Source organism: Papaver somniferum, chromosome 9, assembly GCF_003573695.1.
Source record: "Papaver somniferum cultivar HN1 chromosome 9, ASM357369v1, whole genome shotgun sequence".
In the NCBI taxonomy this organism is placed as follows: domain Eukaryota; kingdom Viridiplantae; phylum Streptophyta; class Magnoliopsida; order Ranunculales; family Papaveraceae; genus Papaver; species Papaver somniferum.
Genome location: NC_039366.1, coordinates 27,638,434 through 27,662,506, shown reverse-complemented (window position 1 = coordinate 27,662,506; position 24,073 = coordinate 27,638,434). Strand labels below are relative to the sequence as shown.

Below are 24,073 nucleotides of genomic sequence, written 5' to 3'. Positions count from 1 at the left end.
ATGTTGACAATGCGAAATTATGTCATCAAATTGAAGTAAAGCATTATGAAGGACAAGCAAAAAAGTAACAATTTCGCAGAAAGTTGGCAAAGGAAGCAAAGAAAGAAGAATAATTTAGAGTATATATGATAAGGGAAAAGGAAGGTAAAGGAATACCCAGCGAAATTTCGGAAGAAGGAGAAGGACCTATGAAAAAATAAAAGAACCAACACCAATGGGAGAACCTAAACCCAGTTACACTGCCGCAGAACCAACAAAAGAAATAAACGTTGGGACTATAGAGAACCTCTATATTGAGAATTGGAACCAAAATGGATATGGAAGAAGAAGAAAGAACTGTTAACTTGTTGCGAGAATATAAAGATGTTTTCGCAGGAAGCATGGATGAGATACCGGGAATAGATCCATCAATTGCATGCCACAAGTTGGAGATTAACAAAAATGTGAGACCATTTAAACAGAGAATAAGAAAAATTGCAACAACTTACCATTCCCAAATAGAAGAAGAACTACAGAAAATGCTTGAGGCGGGAATCATAAGAGAAGCTAAATACCCAGAATGGATAGCGAATATGGTCATTGTCCCAAAGAAAAACAAAGGAATCAGGATTTGCATAGATTTCACTGATTTAAACAAAGCTTGCCCCAAAGATAGTTTTCCGTTACCAGATATTCCTCAAATGGTGGAATCCGCAGCGGGAAATGATAGGGTATCATCTTTAGATGGGTACAAAGGGTATAACCAAATCCCTCTCGCTGAAGAAGATCAAGAACATACTGCTTTCTTTCCCCTAGAGGTTTATTGTTACACGAAAATGCCATTTGGTTTGCGAAATGCGGGAGCGACATACCAAAGAATGGTAGAGAAGGTGTTCGCAAAATGGATACACAAAACATTAGAAGTATACGTGGATGACATGTTAGTAAAGAGTAAAGAAGCTAAAGACCATGTACAAGACCTGAGGGAGATTTTTGAACAAATGCGGCAGTATAACATTAAATTGAATCCTGAGAAGTGTACTATTGGAGTTGCATCGGGAAAATTTTTAGGCTACATTGTATCAAAGGAAGGAATACAGGTTGATCCAGAAAAAGTGCAAGCAGTTCGTGACATGCCAACACCAGCAACAATAAAAGATGTACAGAAGTTGAATGGGCTTCTAGCTTCGCTGGGGAGATTCATTTCGCGATCATCAGACAAATGCAAATATTTTTTCGATATACTCAAGAAGGGTGCGAAATTTAAATGGACTGATGAATGTGAAAAAGCTTTTCAAGGAATCAAAGAACATCTTATGAATACAACTATTTTAAAAAAGAATCAGGAGAAGAATTATTGATCTATCTTGCGACGACGTCGCATGCATTAAGTGTTGTGTTATTGCGAGTAGACGCAGGAGTGGAGAAACCCATTTATTACATTAGCAAAACTTTTAATACTGCTGAGAAGAATTACTCAAAGATTGAAAAGTTAATCTTAGCATTAGTTTATGCATCATTTAAGCTCCGCATATACTTTCAAGCACACAAGATAAAGGTATTAACAAAAGTACCAATTGAATCAGTGATGAAGAATTCTAAAAGATCAGGAAGAGTGGAGAGATGGAATGCACAAGTAGGCCACTTTGATATTAAATATGAAATTTTGTCTTCACCAAAATCACAAGTTGTTGCAGATTTCTTGGCAGAATTTCCTTTAGAAGAAGATGAAGCAGTAGTAGAGAAATGATGGATGTAGAAGAAGAACATGGAGATCCAAAAGATTTATTAACAGAACCAAATAGATGGGAGATATTGGTAGATGGATCATCAAATGGAGAAGGAAATGGAGTTGGAATTGTTTTAATTTCGCCAGAAGGAATAAAATGGCTTTTTCATTCAGATTGGAATTTGCATCCACTAATAATGAAACAGAATATGAAGCTGTGATACATGCCTTAAAATTCGCAATAGAAATGAAACTAGAAAATGCCAGGATCACTAGTGATTCGCAGCTAGTTATTCGCCAAATAAAGGGAGAGTATACTACAAATGAACCATCCTTGAAGAAATACAAGAAGCTGGTTGAAGAATTGTCAGCGAAAATCCCAAAAATAAAATGGAGGCACATTTCAAGAAAGGATAACAGACTCGCAGACGCTTTTGCTTTCATCTCAAGCATGATGACAGATCCAACTGCGAGATGCATAAAAATACAAACACTTCTGTCACCATCAATCAATAAAGAAGAAGAAGACGTGGACGTGATGATAATAGACAATGAAGAAGAAGAACAAATGAACAATATCGCAGACTGGAGAATGGAACTTCATGCATATTTGGCGAAAGGAGAAACACCAAGAAATAGATTGGAAACACACAAGTTAAAAAGCCGTGCAACGAATTATGAATTAAGAGATGGGTTGCTATACCGAAAATCCTTTAATGGACCATCACTCAGATGTTTGACACGAGAGGAAGGAGAAAAGGTGCTAAAAATGTTACATAGTGGGGATGCTGGCAATCATAGTGGAGGAAGATCTTTGGCACATAGAGCAAAAATGCAAGGTTATTACTGGCCATACATGCATGAAGATGCAAAACAAATATCAAGACGTTGCGAAGATTGTCAGCGGCATGGAAAGAAAATACATGCACCTGGAGCACCATTGTCATCTTCAACCAGTGTGGCCTTTTGGAAAGGGGGCTTAGATATTGTGGGGCCATTTTTACCAGGATCTGGACAAAGAAGATACTTAATAGTCGCAACAGATTATTTCACAAAATGGACAGAAGTGAAGGCAGTACACATATTCGCGACAAAGATATCTTTACATTCATATTCGAAAATATCATTTGCAGATTCGGAATTCCTGCACAGTTGGTATCTGATAATGGGAAACAATTTGAAGGACAGAATATAGAAATGCTACTTAATGCATTCAAGATAAAATGTGGAAAGTCTACTCCTTTGTATCCACAAGCTAATGGGCAAGTAGAAGCAACAAAAAAAACAATTGCAGATATATTAAAGAAGAAATTGGAAGGACATCACAGAGCATGGTGCGAACAAGTACATAATGCAGTATGGGCTTATAATACAACTAGAAGAGAAGCTACTGGAATGTCACCTTTTTGTTTAACATACGGAGTTGAAGCGGTGTTACCAACAGAAGTTGTTATTCCGACAACAAAAAGAGAAGCTTGGGAGAAAAATCTTAGTGCGGGCTTGATTTTAAATAAACTTGATGAATTAGAAGAAAGAAGAGAAAAAGCTTTACAACATATGGAGAATTATCAGCGAAGATTAGCCGAGATATAATAAACGTGTCAAAATACGCGAATTTCAACCAGGAAGTTTAGTTCTGCGAAACACCAATATATCAGCGAGAAAATGGGAAAATTAGCGAAAAAATGGGATGGACCTTACATCATTAAGGAGATAGTTGGAACAGGAGCTTATAGATTAATGGATCCAGAAGGAAGAGATGTTGGTCATAGATTAGACAGACCATGGAACAGGTTGTACTTAAAAAGATATTATCCGTAAGAAGCTTTGAGAAGTTATGGATTCTGAAAGAATAATTGCAAGATTACTCATATCAAAACAAGATCATGATGTGCGAAATTTTCGCAGAGATAATCACAGAACAATGACATAAAAGAAAGGGGCGAACCTTTATGGCGTACACCCTAGTTCGCGAATAAAATTTCGCAAGAGGCAAATGTAAGACCTAAAGTACGTCATATTAGGGGGTACCTGTTGCATGGCTCAGGGAAAGGCTACACCGCCACCGGAACCTGAGTCATGGAGATTTGGGGTCAATAAAGCCCATCCGGGAGAGGCACCTTGGATTCTCAGCTTAAGCATATGACTTGGGTTGGGCGACTAAGGTAATAAGGACTCTCCCAAGGAGTGCAGATCTGATCAAGGCGCGCGAGGTACACGGTTGAGTCAAGAGTGCCAGGGACGTTTGAAGCGTACCTTGCCATTCTTGACAAGTCTTGGCTTATACTGCACTCGGCCTGAAGAAAACCCCACTTAGGGTGCAGTCTCGTAACCATAAGCCCTATAGGTAAAAGGGATAAGAGGCTGCGAAAACAACTGGTTGTTGTTAAGACTGGATGGGAGGAGCTAACCTTGTATGGTAGAAGTACGCCTCCTTGAAGGGGCAACCAGGGGGAGATAAGGGCGGCACCCTCCATTAGGGAGCTGATAAGTGTCTTAAGACGCAAATGTCATGAGGCTTTTTATTCGCAAGGATATTAAGGCTTGTCATATTTGTGCAACAATCCTGAAGAGGAATAATACAAAAGAAAAGATAAGACGAGATCAATGGGTTTTCGCATGAAAGTGCGAAGACGTCCTGCGATTTCGTCGCAAGACGGCAATGTCATGGGGCTTTATTTTCGCAAGAATATTTAGGCCTGTCATATTGTCGCAACATTCCTGAAGAGGCCATAATACAAAAGAAAAAGTTAAGGCAAGATCAATGGGTTTTTGCATGAAAGTGCAAGGACGTCCTGCGATTTTGTCGCAATGACAAGAGGTGGCATAATAAGACCTTTAATTAGGAAGGCAAAATAAGACCATGATAAAAAAATATTATAAGTATTCGTAACAGATTATTTTTTGCAAGAAAGATAATGAGAGGCAAGTATGGGAATCAATACACAAGAAGCATTATCTTTCTCATCAACAAATATTAAAAGGAAAAGTTGACTCCAAAGTTGGTTGAAAAATGTAACTCGAAAAATGATAAAAATAAGACAGTTCAAGAAGACAAAGCTAGATAAGAAGCTCAAGCTTCATATTAATTCAGTAGAGAGTAGCAGGAGATAAAGAAATTCTTCGCCAATATTCTCGCAAGCCTCTCCTTCATTTCGGTTTTGATCTTCGCCTTGACTAGCATCTTGATTATCGCCAGCAATTACTTCTTCAGGAGAAATTTCTTTCTCATTTGATTAACACCAGCAGATGCTTCTTTAGAAGGAACCTCTTCTTCATCTTCCAAGAAATTATCCTCTGCACCGCTTTCGTAATCATAATCACTATCAGCAGGACGAGGAACTTCATCATCATCTACTTCTAAAGGATCAATTGATGTAGGAGGAAGAGGTTGGACAATAAAATGTCATTTACAAGGACTTCAGCCCGGAGATGAACTTGGCGGAAAGAAGTGCTCTCTGATGATTCCTATCTTGAATATCCTTAAAATAAGCAAGATAATCAAGTCTTCTTTCTGCTCGGTCGCGAGAACCAGTAAGGGTAGAGACGAGCAATGCATTTTCTTTGCGAATTTTGGCATATTTAGCCTCCAAAACAGAAATGGAAGAATGAAGATTCTTCTCAGACTCTGCGAAAAGATAGAATACAAAATTTTATTAAGATAAGGAATTCAGAGAGATATGAAAAAAAAGATAATTAAGGCAGTCAAACTATTATGACTACCTTCCTTTTGCGAAATAAGGTGTTGAATCAAGGACAGACAACTATTCTCCCAACGGTCCATTGCGTCATCAAATTTATCTCCAACTAAACCTTTAAGTCGAGACTGAAGATTTTTCTCTTAGAAATAAGAAAGGCATTTTTCTTCGCAAGAGAAGAATAAGATTCTTCTAATTTGGAATATTGTTCTTTAAGTTGATTCGCCTTTACACTTAAAGCTATTCTACCTTGAATGAGTGTATCTCTTTCAGCGATAGATGACTCTGTTACTTCTTTAAGTTCATTTCTCAAAGAGAAGAGATTGCTCTTGGTCATCACATACTTTTGAAGAATACTAAGTTGTTGCGAAGATATCGCCATCTTGTTTAAATAAGTTCGCTTCTCTTGAGATAAGGTTTTATTCTCATCTGATAAAGTTTCCATCCCTAAATTAGCTTTAGTTAAAGAAAAAAAAAACGAGATACTTCATTACTTAATAAATCTTGTCTTTGAACTAATTGGGTATTTTCATTGGTAAGATTATTTATATGATCAAGAGAATATGAATAGAGGTTATCTAATTGGTTATATTGATCCATCAAGATTTCTTTATCAACACGGGCTTCTTCAACAGCAGATTCAAATTGATATCTCTCCATTATTCGTTTCTGGTTTAAAGCTTAACATGCGAAAGATGGATTTCAAGGATAATTAAATATGGGAAGGATAAAACCATTAAAAAGGCAAATTAAAGACACAGATAAGAAAATCATACCTCTCAATTCATCATTCTTCTTGCGAAGATTGTCACAATCCAGTAAAACATTCTGAAGTTTCTGATTTTCGAGACGAAGAGCATTACATTCTTTTTCCAAAGCTGTCTGCGAAGCAGCTCTGTCAGAACCCAAATGCTTGCTCAGAATTTCGCAAACATTAGACTTGATAGGATCAATAGAAGACTTCTTGACATCATCCAGAACTTCAGATAAAACTTTGAAGGCAATATATATCCCCTCCACGGTTTCTTTCGAAAGAGAAAGAGATTTAGGTAGAGAACTGGTGGAGATAGAAGGTTGAGAAACATTCTCAATGGGAAGAGAAGAGGTTTCATTCATAGCAGGATCAACAATAGGAGTTTCAATCATTGAGAGGTCAGCTGAAGAAATGAAGTCTGAGGCAGCTTTTTCGCCAATTGGAGATAAAGGTTTATCTTGCGAAGATGTCGCAGAAGATTTAGAAGAGATGAGTAAATGGAAGGGAACAGAAGTTGGAACAGTTTTAAGGTGGCGAGATTTCTTGGGAGGTTTATTAACATCTTTATCACCCTGCGAATTACAATCCAGATAAGAAACAGAGGCAACAATATTGTTATTATAAAAGGATAGTGTTTCTTACTACCTTCTCATTCACAGACTTTCTTTTATGCGCAACAACCTTATGCTGCGACTTGGGAATGTTAGGGTTCTGAACTGTAGATCTAGTGTTGGAAGCGCTTTTGCTGAAATAACAAGAGTATGGGAATCACATAAACAACATCAAATAAAGCAATAAACAAGATCAGCAAAACTCATAAAGAAGAAAAAAGAAAACTAACCTTGATGAATCCATGGAAGATAATAGCAGGGAGATTGTTTCGAAGAAAATTATGAACTATGAAGATTTGCAGAAGAAATAGTATGAAGATGAAGAAGAACTTAAAAAGATTGAAGAAGAAAGAAGAAAAGTTGCAATAATGGAATTTGCAGAAGAACGATGAAGTTGCAGAAAAGATAAAAAGAAAGAAGAAGAGACTGAAAAGGAATATATATAGAGGGAATTTCTCCTCGACAAAATAAACACGATTAATACGGAAAGATATAAGCGGTTAAAAAGTAACGGTTACAAAAGAAGCGTCGAGAAATAAATGGAAGACAGAATACGTGTGATAAATGCAGAATATGAAAAGATGAGCAGCTGCGGCATTTCTCACATCATTCTCTACTTTGCAGAGAAGATATGAGAAGAGGCAAGATGTAGGATCAGAATCTCGCAATGACAATGTTTCAGCGAAATTATCAATGACACAACACAACAGCGTCGCAGAATAATTTCAGAAATGATAAAATAAATGATGTCAGCAAAGATCACGAGAAAGATACGATAGTTCTGCGAAAATTAAAGGGTTTGCGAAATTAACATTTGTAAGGTTGCGAGAATGTCGCTAACCATACCCGAAAATAAAGGACAGATTAGCTGTCATCCACTATGTATTTCCCTATAAATAGTTGTTCGAGTTGTAAAGAAAGGGAGAGATCTCTTTTGAGTAAGAAACAAGCAAATAGGAGAGAGAAAGTTCAGAGTAGAGATCATTCTTGATTTCTTTATCTGTTCTTGTAGGAACATTCAAAGATTAATCAATAAAACTAAGAGTGTAAACCTAAAAATGAGTTGATTAACAATGAAATCATATGAGGGGTGTAGTGTAGGATTTCCTGCAACTACAGAAACCTAGGTTTTGGTAGAATTTGTGCCTGTATTTGTTAAGGAAGTAATGAAATTGGTTGTTGAGCTCTCTTTACCCCTCCATGAAGATTATTTGATTAGACAGGTGCATTTTTTCAATCTACATCGCCTGATCTCTCCAGTTTGGGAAACTGACACTGATCTACGATGTTTTTTCATTGTCATTGGCTATATTTGGATCTGAATATAACTGGTTAAAATGTCTCTTTCTGTACAAAAATATGTTATTGGCTGAATATTGTTTATAGCTGATTCACTAAACATTTTCTTCTGCAAACCAGGGTACTTCCACTATGGGCTCAGTATACACCGAATGGCTCAAGATCCTGCAGTTCAGATTCAGATTCTAAAATCAAAACACCACTTAAGAGGAGAGATGTGGTTGCGCCGCTCAGCAGGCATTCCCAAAACTGAAGCTCTAAGAAGATCAAGACAGTGTCCATGGATGCTTTTTTTCCTTCACTTTTTATTCAGATACTCCGATTAAGAAACCAAAGCTTGCTCCTCTGCAAGAGAGAAGGAAGATGGACAGATTGAGGCTTTGGGATAAAGGAGGAGATGGAGGCAATGGGTGTTATAGTGTTCGCCTCAGTCGAAGCGAACGTCAAGGCACACCTGATGGTGGAAGTGGTGGGAGAGGAGGTGATGTGTTCCTAGAATGCTCTCCTAAAGTTTGGGACTTCAGGAATCTTCAGCATCATATGAATGCAAAAGAGGTGGACATGGAGCACCTAAGAATATGTTAGGAAGCTGAGGGGTGGACAAGGTTGTTCTAGTCCCTGTGGATACTGTTATTCATCTTGTGTACGGTGAGATTCCTTCTGCTGTTAAAAATGGTTCATTGAAGGCTTTGGATCCCTGGGAAATCCCTGGTGCGCATGAGGTTGATACCTCCGGCTCCAATCAGAGAACTAAATCTCACTCCTCCGATGCAGTGGAAGTTCTGAACATGGAAGATCCGGATGCCTCAACGTTTACCCTTAAAAGAAGCAAGGGAAGTTCGGCTAGCATGCGTGAAACTTCGTGTGCTTCTTCCACTGAATTTCAAACTGCATCATCTTTTAGTAAATGCGGACCTAGCATCAACATGGAAGAACTGATATCCCATTCCGAAATTGGTGAGATTGAGAATAAAGACCTAGAGAATATTGATGGTACAAATGAAACTGAATTAGATGAAGATAATATGGAAGAACAAGAAGAACTTCAATACAACTTTGCAGAACTAACAAAACAAGGCCAACGAGTTCTGTTGCCCGTGGTGGAGATGGTGGCCGAGGTAATATTTCTTTTAGGAAGCATTCCAAGTTCAAGAGTGAAGTGTCAGATGATGAAGATCTGCCTTTGGTTTGCCTGGTTCAGACTCTGTGCTTGTCTTAGAACTAAAGAGTATTGCTGATGTGGGTCTTGTTGGGATGCCAAATGCTGGTAAAAGTACACTTCTAGGGGCTATACCGAAGGCTAAACCTACAGTAGGACATTATGCATTTACAACTTTAAGGCCAAGTATAGGAAAATTGAACTACAATGACTTCTTCTCTGTCTCAGTGGCTGACATTCCTGAAATTATAAAGGGATCTCATGAAAATCGTGGACTTGGGCATGCATTTCTACGGCACATTGAGCGAACAAAAGTTCTGGCCTATGTGATAGACTTGGCAGCAACACTAGATGGTAAAAAAGTATACCTCCATGGGAACAGCTTAGAGACTTGGTTTTAGAGTTTGGGTTTCATCAAGAGGGTTTATCCGATCGGCCATCCTTCGTAGTAGCCAATAAATTCGACGAGGAAGGAACAGAGGCTGTTTTGGAAGAACTAAATATTAGAGTTCAAGGAGTGCCCATTTTCCCTGTTTGTGCAGTCTTGGGAGAGGTTCTGGCCGAGCTAAAAGTTGGTCTTAGATCACTTGTTAGGTGGAGAGTATCAGAAGCTGGAGTTGGATAAAATTGATGTCAAATAGGCTTTCATTGGGATCTCATTGGAACTGATGGCATTCCATAATTTTTGGGGTAAAGAAAAAGAAAGAATATCGTTTAGCTCAGTTTGGGTTTCATTTCCTGGGAAGTAGGTTCCGATGCATAAAATGTTAGGTCATTTGTTTGTCGAATCTTCTGTTTGTTTGGTCTTTTAGTTATCAGTTTATGATTAGAGTTATACTGGTGTTTGTATATTTCTAGCCAGCTCAAAACTTCCATGAGGGTTTTCTGTGTATTTTCTTAAATGTTGGGACATAAATGTGCTTGGTTTAGATAGAATTATCAAAGTTATGTAATGTATTTACTACCATCAGATTCCCAATTTCATACAGGTACGATTGCGGGGTATGGACAGTCATCTGGGAAGGTATTTCTCCATCTGAAGTTGTCTGTATCAGAATTTTAGTATGTTTTGGTGACACCTGTCTTACTTGTATCAACGCTGCTTGCTAGTTACAAGGAAATACATGTATTTTATGAAGAACATATCTGTAATGTCGTCTTATTGGTTTGGTTAGCTATAACTCAGTTATGTTGAGTTTTTGAGTTATCTCTTTGTTTTTTTTTTCAGGGAGTGGCATCTTCACTAAACGAGTTATCGTTGGTGCTTGTCACCATATGTTTGGAAGATTCTCTTCAAATTTTTCCAAAGAACTTCTTCTTAGTAGACAGAAGGTTGTAGTTGTTCATTGTGAAGAGATCTGTGTTTCTGGTGGTCTTGTTTGTCAGAAGATGAAGTACTATCTTTTTTTCTTAAGGCATTGGATGAACACTAAACCATCTCGTGGTCCTACGCTCCTATTCATTTCAGGGCTCTTGCTAAGATCCTTTGGAGGAGTATCCGTGGGTAAGTTTCTCTTAAAAAACCTAACCTAAGTTTGATTTTGATTTTTGGATTTGATATAATGTTTGGCATTTTTTGTAATTTGTTTGTTTCTAGTATGATTCCCACACAAGACCAAGCGTGGGGCTGCTGCCTTGCTCGATTTAAGGCTTATGAGGTTATCCCACCACAATATGACAAAATCCAAAGGATGGGTTATCCCTGATGTTTTTTAAGTAAGATCTGGTTCCTGAAATTCATACGGTTATGTTTTTTTTTTTTGGTGTGTTCCAGATGGATTGTTTTTCTGTTTCTAATTTAGACTTCAACCTAGGCCGGACTTCTTCGAGATGAAGTAAACACAACGGCAGAAGAAACAATGGTTTCAGGGAGTGACATCTGAATTAAACTAGTTGTCGTTGAGTCTCGTTACCATATACTTTGAAGTTGGAAGATTATCTTCAATTACTGCCAAAAAAATATGTAATCAACAGAAAGTTGTGGTTGTTTGTTGTGAAGAGAAAAAAGCCAGGCTGAGATGTTTGCTTTAGAAGACAAAACAAGGTAATACTGCATTTGTTCTTGTGATTGTGTTTCATTTGCCGCTATACTTGTTGGGGAAAATGTAAGCTGGGGTAGTTCATTATCCTGTAAAATTCTCAAGCTTCTATAGTCAACTTTAAAGTATATGCTAGGTTTGATTTTCTTTAAGTTGTATAATCTTGGTACACACTATTAAGTATTAACTTAAGTTTTACCGGGATTCTGCCTTAGCAGTTGCAATCTCACTCAGAGTAGGTTTTTGGGTGTACCAATGCATGCAGATGGAGCCATAAAATGTTGGCATCATATATTTAAACAATTAGAGGTCTGTTTTGTCTATTTAACTAGTTAGCATGTTAAGGTACCGACCCTAAACTCGTCATAAGCCCATGGGTATAACTCAACTCGAAAACCGGTTGACTAAAAGAGGGAAAACATTGACTTATAAACTACCAATTAAACCCCATCTAACCAATGTGGGACTAGGATCCCAACATAGCATGTCCCTTTCTGTACAAAAATTGGGTGAATATTTATAGCTCAGATCGGGTTTCATTTCCAGAGAAGTAAGTTTGGAGGCAGAAATCTGCTAGTTCATTGTTTTGATTTGTTTGTCTGTTTGGTCTTTTAGTTATCAGTTTATTGTTAAAGTTATACCTGATCATGGATACTGGTGTTTGTATATTTTTTAGCCAGCTCAAAACTTCCATGAATGTTTTCTGTTTATTTTCTATGTTGGAACAAAAATGTGCTTAGTTTAGATAGAGTTATCAAAATTATACTCCATATAACTACTTTCCATCCCAATTTCATGCAGGTACTATTATACGGGGTGTGGACAGTCATCTGTAAAGGTTTTTCTCTATCTGAATCATAATTTTACTATGTTGTGGTGACACCCGTGTTACTTATATCAACAGTGCTTGCTGGTTACAAGGAAAAACAGGTAATTAGAGGACTGGTGCACCATGTGTACGAATAAAACCTTGATTAGTTTATGAGTTTTATTGGTACACAAAAAGGAAACCTGGACCGGACACAGCTTAAAGCCTTCAACCGTGTCCAACCAGCACGGCCCGATCTCAAAACCATACAATATTAGTATAGGGTTTCTGCAATATTTTTCTGATAACAATGGAAAACAAACCAGAAATAACGTATTACATTCCACCGTTCAGAAGAACCCAAAAAAAACCAGAAGTAAACATTCCACAGCTCAAAAGACCACAAAACAGACCGGAAGTAACGTATGACATTCCACAGTTCGACAGAACCCAGAACAAACCATAAGTAACGTACGACATTCCACAATTCAAAACTCATGGATCACCAACAAGAAAAACTGTGAAAGAAACTAGCAACAAAAGTACTGTCAATTCATGTATAAAACTAGTCGAAGATATCTGGTTAAAAGAATCGAAGAACAAGAATTTTGTATTCTCTCCATTCTCGATAGACACTGCTCTAGGTTTACTAGCTTCCGGAGCAAGTGGTGAGACCTTGAAACAGATAGTAGGCTTCCTCAACTATGAAAGCCTCGACAATCTGAATTCTGTTAATTCTAAACACATTGACACGTTATGCAAAACACAGAAGGAACCTAAGCTTTCTTTTGTTAGTGGTGCTTGGGTTGATGAATCTTGTCCTGTTAAATCTTCATTCAGAGAAGTTGCCACCGCTTATATAAAGCAAAATCCGAAACTGTGGATTTCAAAAACCAGGTAAGCTAGAAAATTCCATTGCTTTTTTTTTAGGACTTGTGTTTTTGTGATTCTTATTAGGCTTGTCTAAAGCTACTATTTTTTGTTGTTTTAATGATTTTAATTTATTTTATGTAGAGCGAAAATGTGCGGATCGAGGTGAATGAGCGGGTTAAACAGAAAACAAATGGATTAATTCAAAATATTCTTCCCAACGGATCAGTGGTTGCGCATACAAAATTTTTACTGGCGAACGCACTCTATTTCAAAGGATGTTGGAACCGATATCAATTTATTAAGTCCCTAACAAGAAGTCGAACTTCCATCTCTTTGATGGGAGAACAGTACAAGTACCCTTCATGTCATCTACTGATGCAAGTCAATATATTAATTGTTACGACAGCTTCAGAGTACTTAAACTCCCATACAAATGTTTTGAAAGTGCTTGTGCTCCAAGTTTTTCTATGTATATAATTTTACCTGAGCGACGAGATGGGCTTGGTGAGCTTATATCAAAATTGAGTTCTAATCCCGCTGGTTTTCTGCATAAATATGTCCTAGTCAATCAGAAAAGTGTGGAAACGGGGAAATTTAAGGTTCCGAAATTGAAAATCGTTTTTGACTTCGAAGCATCCAGAGCACTCAAGGAATTGGGCGTAGTTTTGCCATTTGATTAATCAAAAGCAGAGCTGACGGAAATGGTGAATATTGATGGTACTAGTGAGCTTCATGTTTCGAAAGTTTTTCACAAGTATTTTGTTGAAGTTGATGAAGAAGGAACTGTAGCCACTGCTTCTACTGCTTTTATTGGTGGGGAAAGTTGGGCTCTCGCTGCTCCAAAAGTCTATTTTGTGGCCGATCATCCTTTCATGTTCATTATACGAGAGGACAAAAGTGGTGTGGTGTTGTTCATGGGACATGTCCTTAATCCATTGTTAAATTTGTGACGCCGATATTGGATTTTCTCCCTAACCAGTTCTCTTTTTAGTTTCATTCCGTACGTAAATCGGAATTTCTCCATCTGAAGTTGTCTGTATGACTGTATCATAATTTTACTATGTCGTGGTGACACTTGTGTTACTTGTATCAACGGTGCTTGCTGGTTAAGGAAAAACAGGTATTTTATGAAGAACATGATGCTTTGGTTGTCCGATCTGCTTTTCTGTTGAATTAAGCTTGTATGAGTTTTATGGGTACAACGAAAGGAAATTTATAAATCTTCGACCGGCCACAGCTTAAAGCCTTCCACCTTGTCCAGCCACCATGGCCCAATCTCAGACCTCTTTGTTTTTTAGGAAGCCGGAACAAGTTTGGAAACTCCGATCGAACAAGTTCTCTATATATACACACACGTAAAGGAGAGATTGATACAATGTAAGATTTTCTGATAACAATGGAAAACAAACCAGAAGTTATGTATGACATTCCACCAACAAGTGAAACTGCGACAGAAGCTAGAAACGAAAGTACAGCCAATTCATGCATGGAACCAGCGCAAGATGGCTGGATAATCGTATCAAGAAAAACTGCCAAACAACCTAGAAACAAAAGTACTGCCAATTCATGCATGAAACTAGTCAAGGATCTCTGGTTAAACGATTCAAAGAACAAGAATTTTGTATTCTCTCCATTCTCAATAGACACTGCTCTAGGTTTACTAGCTTCTGGAGCAAGCGGTGAAACATTGAAGCAAATATTATGCTTCCTCAACTCTGAAAGCCTCGAGAATCTAAATTATGTTAATTCTAAACACATTGACTCGTTATGCAAAACACAGAAGGAACCTAAACTTTCAGTGAAGGATCCCAAACTTTCTTTTGTCAGTGGTGTTCGGGTCGATGGATCTTGTCCTATTAAACCTTCATTCAAAGAAGTTGCCACCGCTGTATATAAAGCAGAAGCAGAAACTGTGGATTTCAAGAATCAGGTAAGCTAGAAAATTCTTATTAGCATGGTTTTACTGCTCGTATGTATTTTTTCTATTCTCAATGACCTGATCTCGAAACTCATCAGCACTAAATTCCCAGTATTAAAAACAAGAGAACATGTGTAAAGGTACTTTTTTTTTGTTGTTGTTGTTCTAATGATTTTAATTTATTTTATGTAGAGCGAAAATGTGCGGATCGAGGTGAATGAGTGGGTTAAACAGAAAACAAATGGATTAATTCAAAATCTTCTTCCCAACGGATCAGTCGCTGCGCATACAAAATTTATACTGGCGAATGCACTCTATTTCAAAGGATGTTGGAAGGTAGATCAATTTACTAAGTCACTAACCAAGAAGTCGATGTTTCATCTCCTTGATGGGAGAACAACAATACAAGTACCTTTCATGACATCTACTGCAAGACAATATATTACTTGCTATGACAGCTTCAGAGTACTTAGACTCCCATACATATGTTCAGCAACAAATAAAAGTGCTTGTGCTCCAAGTTTTTCAATGTATATAATTTTACCTGAGCAACGAGATGGGCTTGGTAAACTTATATCAAGGGTAAGTTCTAATTCCGCTGGTTTTCTGCGTAAATGTGTCCTAGTCAATCAGAATACTGTGTCAACGGGGGAATTTAAGGTTCCGAAATTCAAAATCGTTTTTGACTTCGAAGCATCAAGAGCACTCCAGGAAATTGGGCATAGTTTTTCCTTTCGATCAATCAAAAGCAGAGTTGACGGAAATGGTGAATATTGATGGAACTAGTAACCTTCACATTTCAAAAGTTTTTCACAGGTGTTTTGTTGAAGTTGATGAAAAAGGAGCAGTGGCCGCTGCTTCTACTGCTTTTGTGGGGTCAAATTGGGCCTGCGCGGCTCCAAAAGTTGTCCATTTTGTGGCAGATCATCCTTTCATGTTCATTATAAGAGAGGAGAAAAGTGGTGTGGTGTTGTTCACGGGACATGTCCTTAATCCATTGTTAAATTAGTGATGCCGATATCAGATTATCTCCCTGCTAGCTGTCTTTTTAGTTCCATTCCGTACATCAACTCGGAACATCCCATTTCTCCTTTTCGACTATTTTTTTTTTAAAATCACATTTCAGTTCATTCAAACCAAAATAGTGATTACATGATTGCTTACAAGATTATCAAAAACACCAAAATACAAGATAATCAAAACCCAAATACAAATGATGACACCAATTGCAAATACATCGTGAAGAGAAAGAGCCATGCACCACAAAAATATCCAATTTTTGTACCAACAGTATTGACGAACCATGGTGTGAACCGGAATCAACTCCGACCACTTGAAATAATTATCTTCTTCTATAAGAGATACTCCAATTAAAATGGAGTAATTTTCCCAAAATCTTGTAGATCCAAACGAATCTGGATGCCCTAAATCCCTCTTGTTTAAGATGAATCCAAAGCGAATCCGAGCAAAATCATTGATGTTCTTGATGAATCGAGAATAACAAGCCAAGAAACACCATGGAGATTTGAGAGAATCGCTATTAAAGCGAAGAGAAAATCGTCCGAAAGACGAAGAAAATATCGCCCAAATAGCGAAGAAATGTGTCCATAGACACCAAAAACAACAAAAACAAAACCTAAAACTACAAATTAGACTATTTTTATTCATAAAAACTAAATATCCTTGCTCAGATCTAGCCCAAAAGGACTAAATCTGAGCAAGAAGAAGAAGAAACTCTAGAGTTTTTTTTCTTTCTTCGTAGGAGAGAGAGGAGAGAAGAAGAGGAGAAAAAAACTGCTAGACTGGCAATTTTTTCGACTTTTTTTCTTTTCCTTTGTTTGAAGTCTCAGATTTTTTATAAGTGATTTTAGTCGACTGAAGTATCTCTTATTCAACTGCAATTTATACAACAACTATGTATGGTTTATTTTTTGGGATAATTGGTGTTTGGTACTCGGGTTTAGACCAACACTAATGTTTGGTCTAACATTTGTCCAACGTTAGGGCGTGGTACCTGGACCGGACGTTGACTAATGTGGACTGCTTATGACTTGACTTTAATTAATTTGTAAAATAAAAAAACAGTGAAAATACTGAATTTACAAGTCTAGCCTAAAGGAGCTCAAAGATCCAACGGTCAAGAGAAAAAAAAAGCAACGGCTCGGATGTAAGAGACAATGAACCCTAATACTACTTAACTTTTCCTCCGCCTCCATACCCGACTCAATCTCCGTCTTCATCCTGTTCATCACTGCAACTCACATCAAAACCCTAACCTCCCCCATTGATTCTTCAATTTACAGCAACAAAGCATCTTCTTCTTTATACAGATCGAAGGCATCCTTCCTCTTCACTGCGTTCGTCAATTTCAGACAGAGAGGCTTCCATTTTTCCCTTTCTCAGTTTCAGGTGTGAAATCCAAATAAAAAATGATATAACAGGGGTTCAATTATGGAATTGAGTTGGAATTTCGATTGGGATTTAGGGTTTCAATTGCTTCACAATAGAATTGATTCAACGGGGTTTAATTATGGGTTTGATTGAGAATTTTTGTTGGGATTTTATTAGGGTTTCAATTGGATTTGATGAAAGAAAAAGAAATGATTTTATTATTGCAGATTTACAATCTAATTTGGGTTTCAAACGGGTATGGTGGAGATTCTTGGAGAGATTGATGATTTAGAACAAGGGTACGGTGGAGATTCTGGAACTGGTTTTCAAAAAAAAAAAAAAAAACTGCAACTGCTACTGTTTGTTTCCACTCACTAATGGTGGTCGAACTTGAGTTAATATGGTTGTTCATGAAGTTAATATGTGATTTTGGCCGAAAACATGCAAGAAAAAAAGAAGATGTTTGATGTTTGATTCTGATGATGGACGAGATTTCAATGACGAGAAATAGTAGTTTGATGTTTATGAAATCAAATATGGTTCAGAGATGTATCTACTGGGTTTTTGTTTAAATCTGAAATTGGAATTTAGAAGTGAAATTTTTGGTTTGCTGGTTTTGTATTTTAATGGCGGATGAGCTGGTGGTACTGTTTTGTTCTCTCCGATAGTGGTTGCGGCGACGGTTTGGAGGAGGAGGAGAAGAAGGTGAAACAATTAGGGTAAATGAATGTTTATTGTGTAAATATTAGTAGAGTAAAGGATATTATTGTAATTTAATTAAATAATTATATTTTATATAAACTTATTAATAATTACTAAACAGCATTGATGACTTACCCTGGTCAACGCGGGTCAACGTCAAGTCCAGATATCAAAGCCTAACGTTGGACAAATGATAGACAAATACTAGTGCTGGTATAAATTCGAGAACCAAACATCAATTATCCCTTTATCTTTTATAATGACTATATCGAATCAATTTGCCACATTCCACCATGGAAGTACACATTTAATTAATTGTCTCCAGAGCATAGTCACTTCACTCATCATCAACTGCATGACATCTACATCTCCTTCCTCTTAAATTATCTGCACTAATTGGTGTTCGTCCACCATATGCTTGGAAGATTATCTTAAATGTTTTCCAAATAACTTACTCTTAATGGACAGAAAATTGCAGTTGTTCGTTGGGAAGAGAACTGTCTTTCCGGTAATCTTCTTCGTACTTCTTAAAAAGATTTATAAATTTTGGACCGGACACAGCTTAAAGCCCTCAAACCGTGTCCAACCACCAAGTCCCAATTCAGATTTTTTTTTAAAACCGGAACTAGTTTGGAAACTCCGATTGAACAAGTTCTCTACACACACACGTAAAAGGAGAGTTGGATACAATTTAAGTATAGGGTTTCTGCAATATTAAGATTTTCTGATAACGATGGAAAACAAACCAGAAGTGACGTATTACATTCCACCATTCAAACGTCATGGATCAACAGAAAACAAACCAGAACCGACGTATTACATTCCACCAACAAGAAATACTGCGACAGAAATTAGAAACGTAACTACAGCCAGTTCATGCATGAAATTAGTGCAAGATGTCTGGTTAAACGAGTCGAAGAATTAGAATTTTGTATTCTCACCATCTCAATAGACACTGCTTTAGGTTTACTTGCATCTGGAGCAAGTGGTGAAACCCTAAAACAAATATTAGGCTTCCTCAACACTGAAAGCCTCGACAATCTGAATTGTGGTAATTCTAAACTCATTGGCTCGTTATGCGGAACACGGAAGGAACCCAAACTTTGTTTTGTTGGTGGTGTTTGGATTGATGAATCTTGTCGTCTCAAACCTTCATTCAAAGAAGTTGCCACTGGAAAATATAAAGCAGAAGCTGAAACTGTGGATTTTTAAAGGGATAATTGGAGTTTGGTACTCAGGTTTATACCAATACTAGGTTTTGATCTAATATTTGTCCAACGTTAGGACTTGGTACCTGGACCAGACGTTGACACACGTTGAATGTTAATGACCACATTTTAATTAAATTTATGAAATAAAAATCTGTAAAATACTAAGATTACAAGTATATCCCTGAGGTGGGTCTAAAATCCGATGATTGAAAATAAAATCATTTATTCAACGGCTAGGATGCAATAATCATAATACTACAACTCTTTTTCCTCCGCCTCCATATCCCACTCAATCTTCGTCTTCTTCCTCTGCCAGTCTGCCTCAGTTCTGCATCTCTCACTCTTAGCAACTCACATGTCAAGTAGAGGTTCGAATCATATCCAAGTTTCGTTTACTAGTTATTGCTTCATCTTCTTCTTTTTCTCTAATTTGTTTTTGTTTAGTTGATCAATCCAGTTTCTCTGATTTCTATCAAGAACCCAAACGCCGCAAACTTTATTAACTTCTTCCCTGATTTCTTCAGTTCACAAATCCATTAGATGAATTACTCTCCCAAATCAAAACCCAACTTTTAAATCAAACAAAACCTAATTTACCGAATCAAACAAAACCTAATTTACCGAATCAAACAAAACCCTAATTTGGCGATTCAAATCAAGATCTCAATTTTACTAAACTGTAACCTAATTTCTGAATTGAACAAACAATTATTTACCGAATCGAACAAAACCCTAGTTTACCGATCAAATTATAATCTCAATTTCATTGAATCAAAACTAAAACCCTAATTTCTACCCAATTTTGCTAACTCAAAACCCTAACTTCTGTACACGGAAACCCAAGTCTATGTTGTTATTTTGTTTTCTGGTGTTTGATTAGTTGGGGAGCTGTTACATCGGTGGGGGATATGGCGATGTTAAGGGACAAATGACAACGGAGAATAAAAAATATGAAATTGTAATGAAGAATTTTTTTCCACTTACCCTACTTATGTATAATAAGCTCTGATGGTGTTTTTATTGTCTATTTTTAGTTAAGAAATTAAGAAATTGAAATGGATTGATGTTTTCTGCTGTTAATAGAAAGAAGCTGTGATTGTGTTTTTCCGATCCTGTGGGCACTGAATTAGTTGCTCCGGTATGGAAACTTGATGGTGATAGACATAGTGGTTGAACTGGCAGTGATAGAGAGACAAAAATGGGGATGGACCGATGGTGCTGATGGGTTTAGAGAAAGAACAGAAGATGATTCCCTTCCTTGGATGGTTTTGATGTAATTGTTGATAAAATTAAGGGCATGATTGTAAATTGGTTTGGCAATTTTATTTTATTTTTTTGTTTGGCAATTTTTTAATAATATTTGGATAGAAATCAAGACTTAAAACAGTCAACCCGGGTCAACGTCCAGTCCAGATACCAAGCCCTAACGTTGGACAAATGTTAGACCAAAGCCTAGTGTTGGTCTAAACCTGAGTACCAAACTCCAATTATCCCTTTCAAAAATTAGGCAGGCTAGAAAACTCTTAACCTGTTGTTGCTGCTTGTTATATCTTTTTCTATTTGGGATAATTGGACCAACACTAGACTTTGGTCTAACATTTGTCCAACGTTAGGGCTTGGCACATGTACCAGACATTGACCTACGTTGACTAGATGAAGTCCTAACTTCTGCTAAGTAATTATTAATAAATATATATATAATGTGATTATTTAACGAGATTACAATTATACCCTTCACTTTGCTAATATTTACACAATAACCCTTTCACCTTCTCCTCCTCTATACCGTCGCCTCCACCACTAAGCAAACGGCTTCTGTACTGAACTTCCGGGAATAAACGATCTCTTAAATTTACTTACCATGCGAACCCAAAATCCCTCTCATTCTGAGCCTCTTGAAACCCTGTCCTAACCCTCTGAAAAGACTCGCAAAACCTAGGGAAAATCTGGCTGTGCATGACTTATGCTTCAGGCATTTCCTCAAACACCCAATGTGCGTTTCGAGAACTGATCAGGGCTGGGTACTGGTTGACTACCCAAATCGATTCCTTCCCTGCACAGAATTCACATTCAAAAACAAAGCCATGGCTAATCATTCAGACACACAAAACATTTCATTTTCTCATCCACTTAAAATCACATAAATAATGGCAGGAACTGTCGTTCTTTCTCCCTATTTCCTCGTTCCAAAACTCTCCATTTCGAGCAAACCAGAGAACCACTATGTTTCCATATTAAAGTTCAGATCAAACCCATTCTTACATTTGTTTACAAACTCAAATCCTGCCTTTAATCTCCTACATCCACCTCTTCTATCAACGACTGCATTTCACTTTCTTTCCTGGTTTTTCTCATGTTTCCGAGTCCAAAAACGACCGAGTCTTGAACAATCTCTGCTCCATTGGTTCCTTGTTCTTCTTAGTCGTTAAACCTTGTTCTAGTCCATCGAATCAACACCGTGAATCAGTGGAAGCAACAGCTTCTTGTTCGTCTTTCTCTATCAGTTTCTCGCTGCCAAAACCCATGTCTAAATCCTTGTCTTCTTCTTGATTCATATTAATTTAATTTCATATTAATTTAATTATAATTTTAGTAAATCTTAGGTAGAAGGTTATATTAGTATATTTGGAATTTAATTTCATATTAATTTAATTATAATTTATATTTAATATTTTTTAAACATAAATCAATATTTAACCTAGTCAATGACAGTCAACATCTATTCCAGGTACCAAGCACTAACGTTGGACAAATGTTAGACCAAAGCCTAGTGTTGGGCAAAACCTGAGTACTAAAGTCCAATTATCCCTTTCTATTTTCTTTACATGCCTAAAGTTCTAAGTATGTTAGTTACCTTTTCTTTACTGCTAAAGAATGTGGTGTTGATGAGTTTTGATCTCTAATCACCGGTATTATCGTAAAAAATATTAATTTACCACTATATTACAATGACATCGGCAAATATGTTATTATTGATGCCATTGTAGTAACGTTGTAAATTATTTGGGTGATTATGCTACTAGGACTGAGGTTTTTGTGATGTTTGAAATCACGACATGTTTAAAACTACTTTCTTTTTCTTGTTTTAATGATTTTAATTTTATGTAGAGCGGAAATGTGCGGATCATGATGAATAAGTGGGTTGAAAAGAAAACGAATGGATTAATTCAAAATCTTGTTCCTGCCGGATCAGTCACTCCGAGTACAAAATTTATACTGGCGAATGCACTCTATTTCAAAGGATGTTGGAAGGAAAATCAATTTATCAAGTTCCTAACCAAGAAGTCGAGTTTCTATCTCCTGGATGGTAAAACAACAGTGCAAGTACCCTTCACATCATCTACAACAAAACAATATATTACTTGTTAAGACATCTTCAGAGTACTTAGATTCCCATACAAATGTTCAAAACCATATGGAAGTGCTTCTGCTCCAAGTTTTTCTATGTTTATAATTTTACCTGAGCGACGAGATGGACTCGGTGAACTTATATCAAAGGTGAGTTCTAATTCCGCTGGATTTGTGCATAAATATGTCATATTCAATCAGATGAGTGTGGAAACAGGGGAATTTAAAGTTCCGAAATTCAAAAAAAAAATTGACTTCGAAGCATCAAGAGCACTTAAGGAACTGGGCGTAGATTTTCCTTTTGATCAATCAAACGCAGAGCTGACAGAAATGGTAAATATTGATGGAACTAGTAATCTCCATGTTTCGAAAGTTTTTCATAAGTGTTTTGTTGAAGTTGATAAAAAAGGAACTGAAGCCGCTGCTTCTACTACTTTCCAGGGAGGGGTAATTATGGCCTACGTCGCTCCAAAAGTTGTCGACTTTGTGGCAGATCATCCTTTCATGTTCATTATACGAGAGGAGCAAAGTGGTGTGGTGTTTTTTATGGGACATGTTATTAATCCATTTTTAAATTAGTGATGCGGATATGGGATTATCTCCCTCCTAGTTCTCTTTTTAGTTCCAATTTCTACGTAACTCGAAACATCCCATTTCTCCTTTTCGACTTTTTTTTTCTTCTTTTGAAGTCTCGGATTTTTTTGTAAGTGATTTTTTTGTAAGTGATTCGCCACATTCCACCTTTCTAAAGAATTGTTTTTGGACCATGCCATCATGGAAGTTGTCACACGCCCATTTAATCACCTAAAATTTTCATGGGACATGACCGGCAATGATTGTGGTTCAGTGAATCATCTTCACCCGCAATCACTCATCCTTGCAAACTTGCATCAAAGTACGCATCTGCCTTCACTCATAAGGCATTGCACAACGGAAGTCTTTTCTTCTTTCGCTCTAACTCTTCATGCCCCCATAAGCATAAGAGGTTCTGCCATGTACTTAATCAATTCTCACACAAGCCAGAAACACAATGAACACAAAGATATACTGAAACAAACCCATTTTATTTCACTAAAGGAAGATTACAAAACTTATCCATCACATGGACCAAAACAGGCCATTCACCCTCTTGGTGAATGCCTAAAACTCTCTCTACATTAGTAGTTCTTCTCTCAATTTAAAGACACTAACATTATTGATTCCTAAGTTATTTATACATGCTTGGATCAGTCCAAAACTCTGTGCAACCGCTTTCACTTGCATGAAACAGCCATGTGTCCCAAAAGTGGATTCCATAACCGCCAACTAACTGCCACCTTTTGTGTTGTCTCGCCAACTGGTGCCACACTTGTTATTGGTGGTTATGAATGGTTATAAACTCCTTTTATAACCGACTTCTCTTGTCTCACTTCATTGCATGCTCGTTAAGCCAATAACCAACTCCTAACCTTCACTTGACCCTTTTGCACACTTATTGTGCCATACTGGATTCTGTCTTGCACCAGCGTTCATCTCTCTTGGCCCTGCATGTTTGTCATTCCAAACTCATGCACG

General features: G+C 37.2%; 1 protein-coding gene and 1 pseudogene across 1 annotated transcript; both read left to right on the top strand.

Annotated features, from left to right (window-relative positions):
• The first annotated feature begins 8,222 nt into the window (after nt 1-8,222).
• LOC113311647 lies at nt 8,223-9,870 on the top strand (annotated as a pseudogene).
• Nucleotides 9,871-14,345: 4,475 nt separating this feature from the next.
• On the top strand, nt 14,346-23,098 carry LOC113311646 (serpin-ZXA-like). Its single transcript, XM_026560457.1, has 5 exons — nt 14,346-14,879; nt 15,060-15,449; nt 15,562-15,834; nt 22,280-22,495; nt 22,721-23,098. Exons 1-5 carry the CDS (start codon nt 14,346-14,348, stop codon nt 23,096-23,098), a joined length of 1,791 nt encoding a protein of 596 aa, XP_026416242.1.
• The last annotated feature ends 975 nt before the right edge of the window (nt 23,099-24,073 follow it).